Genomic DNA, 13,191 nt, shown 5'->3' on the forward strand with positions numbered 1-13,191 from the left:
TTTGACTATGGCAGACCAAGACGGCGACCTGCTTGTAACTGAAATGAACACGGTTGCCGGGCAACGGAGAGGGAGGGGGGGCGCCTGAGATTGGGCGGGAAAGGAGAAGCTGAGGTAAAAAGTTGAGAAGCTGAGGGGGAAAAGAGCGGGAAATAGAACTATAAACGGGACATATAAACAAGGGCGAAAGCTGAGGTTGGGGGAGAAGGAAGAAGAGGAAGGAGGAGGGAGGCCAGAGATGAGTCTGAGGGGAAAGGGGCTGAAATGGCGGAGTCTGAGGGAAAGAGAAGCGCCTGAGGAAGAGAAGAAATGGCGGGGGGGGGGGGAAGGCTAAAAGAAAGGAGAAAGAGAAAGAAGCGAGAGGGCGAGGGAGGTGGAAAGTGGGGGCAAAGATCAGAGGCATCTCTTGTCCTCACGGTCATGAAACAGGCTCTTGCTATTCCGGATTATTTGTTGTCGTTCAGTCATGTCTGACTCTTGGTGACCCCATGGACCAGAGCACGCCAGGCACCCCTCTCCTCATGCCAGTTGCTTCGAGGACACTGTCCCACCATCTCTTCCTCGGTCGCCCCCTTCTCCTTGTCGTCCGGATTATTACTTCCTTTTAAATCTGGGGTCTGTTCGTCCCCCACCCCCCAGCCGCCCTTGATAGTTTTGTGCTTTTTCTCTGTAAGAAATCCATACTCGATCACTGCGTATTTGATTATATGTACTGTTTACCCAATTAAATATATTATTTGTGTACATTAGATAGTATTAGTTCACACTACAATTTAATTCAGGTTAAATGGCACGCTCTGTGAACAAGGGCTCCTGTGGCCCCACATGGACCGCCCTGGGATGGAGGGCCCTTTTGTGCGATGCTTTCCCCATCCTCACCCCGTTTTGTGTCCCATCAGGGGCAACTGTGAGGTGAGGCTTCTGGCCTAGGTGGGCCATTGGCCTGTTTAGGGAAGGTTTTGCTGTTTGATGTTTTATCGTGTTTTTAATATTTTGCTGGAAGCCAACCAGAGTGGCTGGAGGAACCCAGCCAGATGGGTGGGGTATAAATTAATAATAATAAAAATAAATAAATAAATACAGGCATACCTCGGGTTACAGACGCTTCGGGTTGCGCTTTTTCGGGTTGTGCACCGTGCCGAACCCAGAAGTACCGAAATGGGTTGCTTCCAGGTTTCAGCGCTTGCGGATGCAAAGAAGCACTAAATCGTGCTTTGTGCATGCGCAGAAGCACTGAATTGCAACCCGTGCATGGGCAGACGTGACGCTGCGGGTTGCGAAGGCTGTGGGTTGCAAACGTGCCTCCCGCACAGATCATGTTCGCAACCCGAGCGTCCACTGTATTATTATTATTATACAGGCTCTCCCAATGTTTTAGGTTTGGCCAAGATTCCTGTCCCCAGGGTTCTGCAGAGGGTTGGTTTCAGTAAAAGCAGGCCTTCTGCCAAAACGGGCATTGCCAGACTGGGGCATGGGAGGGGGGCAACTACACCACCCTAAATCAAGTAGGTAAATAAAAGCGCTTAATTAAAAGTAGAAATTGTTAAGCTTGTGTTCACAAGACCCCTAAATCTTTCTCACATGTACTGCTAGTAAGCCAGGTGTCCCCATCCTACATTTGTGCATCTGGTTCGTCCTGCCTAAGTGCAAAATTTTACATTTGCCCCTATTGAAATTCATTTCTCCCTTGTGAAATTTGATTGCCCTTTTGAGATTCATTTGCCCCTATTCTTAGCCACATTAAAGGAACTGGAAGGAGCTTGGGGGTCTTGTGAAACTGATCCGAAACCTTGGAAGACGCGGAATGTGCAGGGATCATGGCCTCCCCCCAAAATGGCAGCCGTGCTGCTTTTGAAGCACAGAGGGAGGTGACCCACAGAGGGTGCCAGCCTTTTTGCGAGCCCCTCACCCAGAGTGCAGTTGTGCCAGAGAGGAAACTGAAGCGCCCTTTGCCCATTCCTGTTTATTATATTGCCTGCCTTGCCCTCTCCCTCCTATGCTCCACACCCCTATCACTTGCGCCGCCGCCCTGCTGCCCGGATCTGCCTCTTCTCCTTGCGCCTGCTCCGGGCTGCCTCTGGGGGGTCAGCGTTCCCGCTGGGTGGCAGGGCCTGTGGCAGAGGGGCAGGGGTCTGCCGGTGGTTGCTGGCTGAGGATGCCTTGTAGATCAGGTGGAAGATGAAGGCGTTGGAGTACCTGGCGGCGAGAGGGGGCAGAGGGGGTGAATGGGAGAGCAGGGTCTTCTTGGGGGTGGCCACACATTTCTGGACTCTACCCTCTTGGGGTAGAACTCGCACTGCTTTGGGAGAGGATTAGGCAATTTCATGGATTGGAGGAAGCGGCTATCAACCATTACAAGCCACCCTGGTCTCCTCTGCCAAAGGTTATCGTAGAATTTATCACTGAGTTGGAAGGGAGCCTGAAGATCAGCCAGTCCAACCGCCTGCAATGCAGGAATATGCAGCTGTCCCTTGCGGGAACTGAACTGGCAACCCTTGGCATTATCAGCCCTACGCTCTTAAAGAATGAGCTATCCAGTTTTGTTGGGAACTGTAGGAAAGCAGAGAGCTGTTGCGCTTGGATCCCGCTTGTGTGCTTCTTCCCTTTGGGGCGCCTTCTTGGCTGCTATGGGGACAGAAGGCTGGGCAGGGTGGGTCCCCTGGGGCCTGAGGCAACAGTCTTCATGGAACCTCCAGGCGCAGAGGCAGCCTATCTGGATTCCTCAGTTCCTGGCAGTATTTGGCCACTGCGAGGACAGGCTGGCCTGGCTCAGGTGGGCCCCCTTGGGCCTAATCCAGCAGGCTCCTGACGTTCTTCCTCCCCCTTGAAATCTGTGTGGCTTGAGCCACCATGATTACAGTGGTGCCCCGCTAGACGAAAATAATTCGTCCCGCGAAAATTTTCGTCTAGCGGGGTTTTCGTCTTGCGGAGCGGCAATGGGAGCCGCGCTCCGCAAAAACGAAAAAAAAAAAGACGAAATTTTTTCGTCTTGCGAGGCAGCCCCATAGACTTTTTCGTCTAGCGGGGCAGCCTCCCGCTAGACGAATGCTTTCGTCTAGCGAGTTTTTCGTCTAGCGAAGCATTCGTCTAGCGGGGTACCACTGTACTTGTTAATACTAATATTAATTAGCACTAAGCATAAAAAGCTTCAAAGGCTTCCTTATCTGGACCTACATGTCTTTCTTGGGTTATAGCTCAGTCAGGAACCGCGCGACTCTCAATCTCAGGGTCATGGGTTTGAGGCCCACGTTGGGAAAAGATTCCTGCATTGCAGGGGGTTGGACTAGATGACCCTCATGGTCCCTTCCAACTCTACAGTTCCATGATTCTGAGTCTATGAATCCGTGCTGTTCATTTCAAAAGGTGGTGTTGGACTGGGATTTCTAGTCTGCTACTCTAGAGGGTCCGGGGTACATTCGTTGAATGGACGGATGTCGGCAAAGGGTGCGAATTTAGGGGAGTTGCAGTACCAGAGGGTGTAGTTCCTGGAAAGGAGGAGAAAGAACCATAGTTGGAAGGGTCCCCCAAGGGTCATCTAGCCCAACCCCCAGCATTGCTGGAGGAGGGGGGTGCCATAAAGATGGAGGCAGAAAGACAAAGGTGGTTGGGAAGCCTTTCTCTTGATGGACAAAAACTGACCAGGCCAGGGGTCAACAGGACATTGACCAGAGGTTAAGAGGTTGTCCCTTTCAGTCGCTTTAGGGACTGGGGTCAGGGGCATCCAAAGTTACATTCTGGGACGCAGGAGTGGGAGACCGTCTTTGGCAGAACCGCAGCTGGGATACCCACCAGGGCATGGCGTTGTCGATTCCGGCCTGGCGGAAAGGCGACCGGAAAGGGTTGATCTGGGCAGGGCTGGCGCTGCCCCCCGTCGCCATGGAGACGGCAGCCTCATCCACGGCACAGCTGTACTCACTGCATTCGGTGAAGTAGGCTGGCACCCGAAGGGACTGCAAGGTGGAAAGAGGGAGAAAGAGAGAAGTGAGGGGACCAGGACCTGACAGCTCCGTCGCTCAAGAGGGGTGTCTACCTTGCCACCCCATAATGGCCCTATATTTGTTGCATTTATTTACTTGCTGCATTTACCGCCTGGCTCTCCCTCCAAGGAGCTGAGGGTGGCATGGTTCTCCTGCCCTGTGGTGTAGGCTAGGCTAACAGGTGGCACCTCGAGGCCACGCCCAAGGAGCTTCATGGTTGCGGGGGGAGGGGAATTTGAACACTGGTTTCTGCCAGCAGTCTAACCAGTACACTCTACTGCCTCTGCCATGGCTTCAGCTGCCCCAGGAGCTATTTTGTACAGAGCTATTATGTCACAGAAACCATGAATGTTCTATGCTGAGACCAGCAGCTCTCAAACTTCAGTTTTGAAAAGGAATAGGGTGTTTTTGTAAGTGTGCCTTCCATTTCCCAAATAACTGCAGTTCTGCTGATAAACAGCCAGAGCTGACCATTTACTACTCTTTTCTCTGAATCTTCTAAATTCAACTGCATTCCTAATTTGGAATTCTGTGAGATTTTCAATGCCTACATTTCTAGAATCAAAATTCAGCCTGTGAAAAGACAAATGCCTGTGAATTGCCGCCAACCCTGGGGCAGCTATTTCACCAGCTCTAAGGTGGTTGCTTGGCGTCAGTTGGTCACAGCATCATACCAAAGGCCTGATGACATCACAGCTGGAGAATTGGGCTCGGGAGACGGGCGACACCATCACTTCAGAAGCAGATGCCTGATGTCACAATGCTGGGCGCTGGGCCAAAGTACGGTATCCATCGGCCGTGATGTCAAGAGATGATGTCATAGCAATGTCATTCCACAGGATGGAGGGAAGGATTTTGTTTTTTGGGGGGTGGGGAGACTCCTTTTCTAAATACTGCATGATGAGTGGACTCAGCTTACCTGAAGTCGGGGCAGAGAACTCCGCCAAGTCTCCTTGAGGGCAAAACCAGAGTTGAACCCTGGACAAAAGGGGTGTGTTAACATGGGGAACTCTCTGCAAGAGATATAGACAGCCTCCTCACCCCATTCTTCAGTTGGATTCTTTCTTACCCCCACCCCACCATTGCTTCGTTCTCTGGCCAAGCAGCCCAACCCATCCCTGCACACCCCCCCCCACTTTCCCACCCTCTCCTGGCCCCTTCCCCCTTTACTCTCACCAATGACCAGGTCCGGTTTGGGCGCCTGCAAGAGGTGGTAGGGGCGGGCACTGAACCCAAACTGAAGTTCACGCCGCCCCCCTTTGCATCTGGGGGCCAGGCCAGGCCGGACAGAGACGCCTTGTTCCTCCTGGAAAGGGGGGAAGAGAATGAGGGGATTCACAAAGTGCTTGTGTCAGACCGAGGGAGCCCCTAATTCAGCACAGAGTTAACCGCGGAAACTCCCTCCCACAGGAGGCAGCGGTGGCCACCAACTGGGATGGTTTTCCATGAGGAAAACAGATGGATGCTAACAACAACCAGGAAGAAGTGGATAGAGAGAAGTTTCCTGCCCTCTCTGGTGCCAAAGGAATCCGTGGACACCCAATGAAGCTGAGTGTTGGAAGATTTAGGGCAGATTAAAGAAAGACCTTATTTACTGGAGCTTTTAATACAGGATGGCAAATATGACACCTAGCTACTTTAAATGAATTCAAATCTCTAGGGCCTGATGAGCTGCATCTAAGGGTAATAAAGGAGCTTGAGGGTGTAATTTCAGAGCCTTTGCCTATGATCTTTGAGAATTCTTGCAGAACCGGTGAGGTCCCTACAGACTGGAGGCGGGCAAATGTTGTCCCCATCTTCAAAAAGCGGGGGAAATAAGTCCCAGGTAACTACCGACCGGTGAACTTGACATAGAACAGATAATTCAACAGTCTGTGAACATTTAGAAAGGAATGCTATGATTACTAAGACCCAGCATGGCTTCATCAAAAACAAGTCAGACCACACGAATCTCGTTTCTTCTTTCAATGGAGTTACAAGCCTGGTGGATCAAGGAAATGCTGTGGGGTTGCTCCATGACAGGTCATCACATAAAATAAAATAAACTACTACACCGAAGATTTTGATTAAAAATGCTGTAATGGATTACCTCACATGTCAGAAGTCCCTGGTGTGAATAAAAAATTCCTATGCCTTACCGTTTCTGATTTGTGCAACTCAAATTGGGACTACCAGGCCTAAAAGTGATGTGGTCTAAAGTCACTTTGGGAGGGGATCAGGGTCCCTGAAGCTTAATCCTCATTGGCTGCATAGTAGATCTGCCCCTGGTGTCCCTCCCTCCCTCCCTCTCCCCAGAGGCAGACTCACATCCCTCTGAAGGAGAAACTGCTGACCGTCCAATTGGGGGGGCAGGGCATCCCCCACAAACAGAAGCTCCAGAGAGACATGGGGCAGCAGCACCGACAACTCCTGCAAGGGGGTCGGAAATGAGAAAATGGATGAATTTTAGCCACCTTCCTGTTACATATAATTGGTTTAATTCACACTGAAGCGGGAATGCCTGTGTATTGATGAACGTGTCTAACATTGAGATTTTCCATGAAGCTTTAGAAAAGCAAGAAGTCTTGACACCGTAATCATATATTGGAATGCATGGTCTTTTTTTCCAGTTGTGTATCCATAAGCTTCAATAAGAAATAAATAAAACTGAATTCCTGCCCTTGGGCTGCAAAACCAGTGGTGCCAATTTGCCCAGCTCTCCCTTGACCCTCCCCTCCCTCGTACCCAGTTGCACCTCTGCCCCGCCAGGGAGACCCTTCACATACCCAGAAGACCATCAGAACCCCAAATTCTTTGCCTGCCTCCACCACGTGGATCTTGAGAGACTGCTTGTTCAGGATGTTCAGCTCGGGAACTGGAGGGAGAATTAAAGGAGGGGAGAGACCGGGAGTCACAGAGGACCTTTGGAACGTGTTGGATAGTGCCCATTATGGGAAGACCACGAGCAGGACTTGAACTCAAGAGCAGCTCCCCCTTCCTGAGGTTTCCAGCAACTGGGATTTGGAAGCATCGCTGCCTCTGACCTTGTAGGCAGGGCAGAGCCATCCTGGCTAGTAGCCACTGACAACCCTCTCTTCCTCCATGAATTTGTCCTGTCCATCCCTGCCTCCTGTGGGAGGGAGTTCCACAGGTTAACTCTGAGCAGCACAAAGAAGGTTAGGCTGAGACAGGCTGTGGCTGTCCCCCAAGGTCACCCAGTGAGCTTCATGGCCAGGTGGGGATTTTGACAGGAAAGTTAAGTATTATGAAAGAAACTATGGTTTGCTGTCCAAAATTAATGCGACTTCATATTTTCGAAGATGTTGATGTTGGTATAAAGTCAAAAGAATTGGCCTTGTCTACGATCTTGGCAGAACAAATAGCAATTGCAAGTCAATGGGCAACAGCATCCGAATCTTACAGCTTAGTCGCCGGAACAGAGGTACTATGGAGAGAATCACACGTAATTTGGGATATTGGTTAGGACTAGAAACACCAGACACTTTTTGTATGATCTGGAATTCCCTTTACAGCATATTTGGCAGAACCGCCCTTTTCCAGGCAAGCCTGGGAGACCTGGAACCAGACCTGATAACCTGATAATGCTGATAATCCTCTTGACTTGGACTTTGTTCCTTTGACTCCTGTGCAGCTGCGCTTATTCCATGCGCCTGTTTTACAGCTTTGCTTTTCATCTTTTAATTCCTGCCTCTTACGCTCGTTCTCTCTCTGTTTCATGTGTGTTACAAACCCTGCTGGGAGGCTGGGGGGCTACCCCCCAATACTCACAGTGCTGCGGAGCCAGTTGGGTGATGATGTAGTAGGCAGTGAGGGGGTAGCTCAGGAGGACGGCCAGAGGGGCTCCGAGGGGCAGCCCTCGCCACTGGTAATACTCCTTCCAGGACCCTACGGGGAGGGGGAGGCAGCAGAGAGTCAGAGAAGTGGGCCCGCCCCCTTTGATTGCTATTAATCAGATTTAGCCATCGCTTTTTTTTTTTTTGTCAAAGCAACATGCATTATTTTAAGCAAAAAACAGACACATGTGGATGTTAAGACCGGCATATAAATCTAAAAGACAATCGTCTTCTTTTAGAAAACCTAGATTAAATCATTTCACCCAGGTAAAAAGGCCATTGATTATTAAAAGCTGAAGGCCTGATCTGAAAGTGCCTATAGATGTGTAATTACGGCACCTGGCAAGCCTCCCTAGAGAAAGCTTGCCACAAGTGGGGAGCCACCATCGGAAAGGCCCTGTTATACATAATTTGCAAGATGCAAGCTCTGACTCCCGCCCCCCAACCCCTGTCTCACCAAAGAATGTCCGGGGCATGGGAGGCTCTGGGGGGGCTGGCGGAAGAGCCGTCCCTCCTTCCGGCCGTAGTGCCTCAAAGGGGTTCCCTAGGGGGGGTGAGAAAAAGGCTGGTCAGGGCAGGGAGGGGAATGTCAAGGTTGTGGGGCAAAGGAGCTGCCCCAGCCTTAGGCAGAGGGAGGCGGGAGATGGCAGAGATGAGATTGGCGGGCAGTAGTGGCACCCACAATCATTTGCCTCTGTTGGAGAGGAGAACTGTAGGTGCCATACAGCCGGTTGTGCACCCCACACAAGCAAGTGGAATCCCCTCAGCCCCACTCCAGGGGGCTAGGAGGTGCTGCCCCATTGCCCACGCAGAAGTGAGTTTCGACCACCAGTCCAGGCAGCTTCTGTGCAAGGAAATGGGAGGAGCAGGAAGACAAGGAGAGGCGCCATCTTCTCCTCTGCCCCAGACGGCCCAGATGTCTTGGACTGGTCCTGAAAAGCCATTGGCCCATCTAGTTCAGCCTCCTGTTCACAGCGCAGTGGATAAATACTCCCTATGAATCTAGGAACACAGATAGACTGCTTCTGGGCCTGGAAGCTCCATAGGGCCAAAAGAAGCACCCTGCTGGATCAGGCCAATGGCCCACCTAGTGCAATGGGAAAACCACAAGCAGGATCCGAGCACAAGAGCCCTTCCTGCAGTTTCCAGCAGTGGGCATCCGGAAGCAAGACTGCCTCCAACTGGAGGGCAGGGAAGAGCCCTTGTGGCTAGCAGCCCTTGACAGCCCTTCCGTCCTCCCTGGAGGGGTCTGGCCCTCTCTTAAAGCCGTCCAGGTTGGTGACCATCGCTGCCTCCGGTGGGAGGGAGTTCCACAGTTTCACTAGCAAGTTGCTTCGATGCCCACCAGTCCTGCTGTGAAGGAGGTGGGGTAGAGGCTCCTGGCCCCCCTTCTGACCACCCAACCTGGACTCTGTGGGTCTGCATTGCACACACGCATGCCCAACAGGCCTGCCGCTTCCTCACCGCTTTGCAGGAAGGGCACGGGCTTCTCGGGACCCCCCTGGAGCCCCACGCCATAGTCGGGAGCCCTGACCAGCATGCTCTCTCCGGCCCAGTAGCCGCGGGTCAGACCCCTGGCAGAGAGGAAGCCCTCTTTGTTGAAGTTCTCACTGGTCACCTCTGCAAGGGAAACAAGTGGGGAAGATGAGGTGGGGGGGGGGCTCAGCCGCTCAGGACCCCAGACTCTGCCTCCCCCCCCCAGCATCTGACCCCCTGACCCTAGGCGCCCGGGCTGCCCACCTGCTGTGAAGGTGAAGGGCAGGTTGGCCAGCTCCCGGGTGCGACTCATGTACCCAGCCATGCGCTGGCACCAGAACTGGTGCCCGATGTCCTCAGGGCTGCGGTTCCAGTCCAGCTTGCGGCAGCGCTCGGAGCAGTACAGGACGGCCCTGCAGTGCTGGCTGGGGCGACAGAGAGGGGCTGCTCAGGCCACGCAGCACAGGGAAGGGGCTGGGGGATCCGGGGGAGAGACAGTCGGAAGGGACCCCCAAGGGTCATGCAGACCAACCCTGAGGCCATGCAGGAATCCCAGCAAAGGGCAACCCGGTACCAACTTCTGCAAAGAACCTGCTGGGCTCCCACTGCTTTGCAAAGGTGCGCCAGAGCGAGGGTTACGGTTTTGCAAATGTGTCTTTGGTGTGTGTCGATGGGCGTGCCTAGATGGAAAGCAGGGGGCAGGGTGGGGCGGGAGCCCTCTCCGGGGTGCTGCTCACCACGCCGTGACCTGGCCCTCGAAGCTGTGCCGCTTGCAGACGTGGCAGGCCCTGACGCGGGTGGTGGGGAACGTGAAGGCCGGCTTGGGCCCCCAGCCGCGCATCGGGCCCTTGCTCATCTTCACCCCCAGCCTCGAGAGCAGCGGCTCCAGGGACCTAGACAGGAGGACACCGGCTGGATCAGGCCCAGTTCAACCGCCTCTTCTCCCAGGGAAGACCAGATGCCCCCATGGGAAGCCTGCAGGCAGGAGGACCTGTGGGCAACAGCAGCAGAACTGGCTGCCCTTCCCCCCAGCTATGGGTCACCCCCTTCGCTCTCCGGGGTGGATCTTGCCAACTCTAGCCGGCCCAGGTGCCTCAAGAAATTCCAAGGCAGGGCGAAGCGCAGATAGCCCCCTGTTTGTAGGCTATTTGGGCCTTGGAGGATACACTGCCCCTGAATATGGGGTCTCTCTTGCCAGCTCCTCTCTTGCTACTTCTTTAAAAAAGGGTGGGGGGCAAATGTATTGCACAACCTATTTTACAACGTGCTTATTCTTCTCTTTGCGCCCCCTCTTCCTCTGCCCCAAAGGAGGAGCCCCGTGGAAGCCACGCCATGCACTGCAACGAAGTGCCGCAGCCCCTCACTTGTGCAAGGCCGCGTCTCCTACGGTGAGCAGCTTGGGTCTTCGCGGCTCCCCTGCGCCGAGAGGGCAGATCATGCTGTGGCACAGGAGGGCGACGGCGCGGGGCTCCAGGGGCTGCTCGGCCCCCGTGGCCCCTGCGGAGGACCCCCCCAGCTGGAAGTCAAAGCCCAGGATGCTGCCGTGCTCGTCCGTCACCAGCAGGAGGTGCTCCACGCGCCAGAGTGGCTGGCCTGCAAGAGAACCAAAGGATTATAAATATAATTACAATTTATAACCCGCCCATCTGGCTGGGTTTTCCCAGCTGCTCTGGGCGGCTCCCAACAGAATATTAAAAATAGAATAAAACATCAAACGTTTTTAAAAACTCCCTAAACAGGGCTACCTTCAGATATCTTCTAAAAGTCAGGAAGTTGCTTATTTCCTTGACATCTGATGGGAGGATGTTCCACAGGGGGGCGCCACTACCGAATAGGCCCACTGCTTGGTTCCCTGCAACCTCACTTCTTGCAGGCGGGAACTGCCAGAAGGCCCTTGGAGCTGGACCTCTGTGTGAGGAGAGACATGGGCTGGATCCGGCCAACGACCCGCCGAGTCCAGCCTCCTGCCTTCCCAGTAGCCAAATGCCCCTAAGGAGCGAGGAATCAGGATAGACTGTTCCTGGGCCTGGAGGCTCCATGGGAATGTGAGAAGAGCCCTGGATCAGGCCAGTGGCCCACCTGGTCCAGCATCCTGTTCTCCCAGTTGCCTGTAGGAAACCAGCAAGCAGGATCCGCCCATGAGAGCAGCTCTCCCCTCCTGTGGCTTCCAGCAACTGGCATTCAGAAGCGCCGCTTCCCCCTCTGTCTGTAGAGGCAGAGTGTGGGAATGTTCAGGGAGGCAGGAGAGGATATATTGCTTGTTAATATCCTTCCTAACTTGTCCCTTTACGTAACACAACATAGAGCTGCTTGCAGGCTTGTTTAAGCCTCTCACTATCATACAATTTGGTACTGTATGTTCCTGGTAAGTTCCCTTTTTATCCCTCTTAAAAGAACAAAGTCACAACAATCTTATTTAAAGTCAGTAAAAGAAGTTTACTCACATCATCAGTTTACAGTTGGCTGCCTGAAGGCAGACTTAGGTACAAAGTATATACATGTGGATCTATCCCATATAGGGATGATCCCAGGGTCCTCTGTTAGCTAAAAGCTGTTCCAATGATGGAGGAAGTCAAAGAGAGAGAGTTGTAGTAGAAACACTGACAACTGGGAAACCCTGGCCTGTGAGCGCTCCAGTTGGAGAGCAGCCTTGACCAAAGGTGTCATGGGCTTTGAAGACACTCGAACTCAGGACGCAAGGGAGAAACGTGCTAAGAGGAAGGCACGCTTGGCAAATCCACACCGTGATCAACTCCCGTCTGGAAACCTATGTCTCCACTGTGGAAGGACGTGTGAGTCCAGAATTGGCCTCCACAGTCACTTACGGACTCATTGTTAAAACTGTGTTTATGGAAGACAATCTTACTCAGCTACGAGTGGAGGAAGAAGAAGAAGAAGAAGAAGAAGAAGAAGAAGAAGAAGAAGAAGAAGAAAGGTCATGCCCACCTCTAGCCACATGCAAAGGAAGGATGTCCCAGCCAGGAGGAAACAGGAAGTTGCATGCCCACTCTAGGAAAACAAGGAATGTTGTACCGTATATACCCGAATATAAGCAAACCAGGATATAAACCGAGGCACCCAATTTCCCCACAAAAACCTGGGAAAGCTTATTGACTCGAGTATAAGCCGGTTCACCTTTGCCGCTGTGGAGGAGGAGGAGGAACGAGCAGCCCGAAAGCAGTCCTTTGGGCTGCTCCTTCCTCTTCCTCCTTTGCCAAGTCTGCATTTATGCGAGCAGTTCAGGAATGGAACAAGCTGCCTGGGGAGAGTAAAGAACCGCCGTTCTTGTACGCTTCTTAAGGAATGGTTGACAGGGGAGAGCAGGTGGCAGCACGAGCGGAGAGAAATTGCTTCTTTCTCACCGCCCCGCCACCGCCCGCCTCACTCAAGTATAAGCCAAGGGCAGCTTTTTCAGCACAAAAAATGTGCTGAAAAACTAGGCTTATACTCAAGTATATACAGTACTTGACTGCTACTTATAGATCTATCACATCCCACACAGAGCAGAGCCAGGATGCTGCGGCTACCTGCGCTAAGCCCTGCCCCCTCAGGCACCCCTCACCTGTCTCAGGTGCGGCCTCCTCCTCGTCTTCCTCGCCGGCGCCCACGAAGGTGATAAAGCGCTCCAGGTCCCCCAGGGCTAGCGCCTCCTCGCTGTAGAAGCGGCCGCCCACCTGCTGCCCGGGGTCGGCCACCGTGAAGGCCAGCGCCCTGTTGGGCAAGGCGTGCAGCACCCAGAGGGCCGGATCCGGAGGCAGGCGCCGGATGGAGCCCTCCTGGCGCTTGCGGCGCTCGCTGCCTCGCCGGCAGGCCGAGTCCATCAGGAAGCGCCGGTACCAGCCGAAGAGCAGCTCTGCAAAGTCCAGGATCTCGGCCCGGTAGCCGGTGACAAACTCCATGCCTGC

At 53.3% G+C, this 13,191-nt stretch overlaps 1 protein-coding gene across 1 annotated transcript; it reads right to left on the reverse strand.

The window, feature by feature from the left end:
* Nucleotides 1–1,955: 1,955 nt before the first annotated feature.
* On the reverse strand, nucleotides 1,956–13,191 carry ZMYND15 (zinc finger MYND-type containing 15). The gene is made up of 13 exons (XM_033170154.1): nucleotides 12,849–13,191; nucleotides 10,651–10,879; nucleotides 10,024–10,179; nucleotides 9,551–9,711; nucleotides 9,275–9,430; nucleotides 8,268–8,354; nucleotides 7,746–7,862; nucleotides 6,743–6,831; nucleotides 6,285–6,386; nucleotides 5,154–5,283; nucleotides 4,897–4,955; nucleotides 3,790–3,950; nucleotides 1,956–2,196 (listed from the first exon to the last, which is right to left on the reverse strand). The coding sequence occupies exons 1-13, from the start codon at nucleotides 13,183–13,185 to the stop codon at nucleotides 2,013–2,015; spliced, it is 1,968 nt and encodes a 655-aa protein (XP_033026045.1). The 5' UTR covers nucleotides 13,186–13,191; the 3' UTR covers nucleotides 1,956–2,012.

This window comes from Lacerta agilis, chromosome 14 (genome assembly GCF_009819535.1).
Source record: "Lacerta agilis isolate rLacAgi1 chromosome 14, rLacAgi1.pri, whole genome shotgun sequence".
Lineage (NCBI taxonomy): Eukaryota > Metazoa > Chordata > Lepidosauria > Squamata > Lacertidae > Lacerta > Lacerta agilis.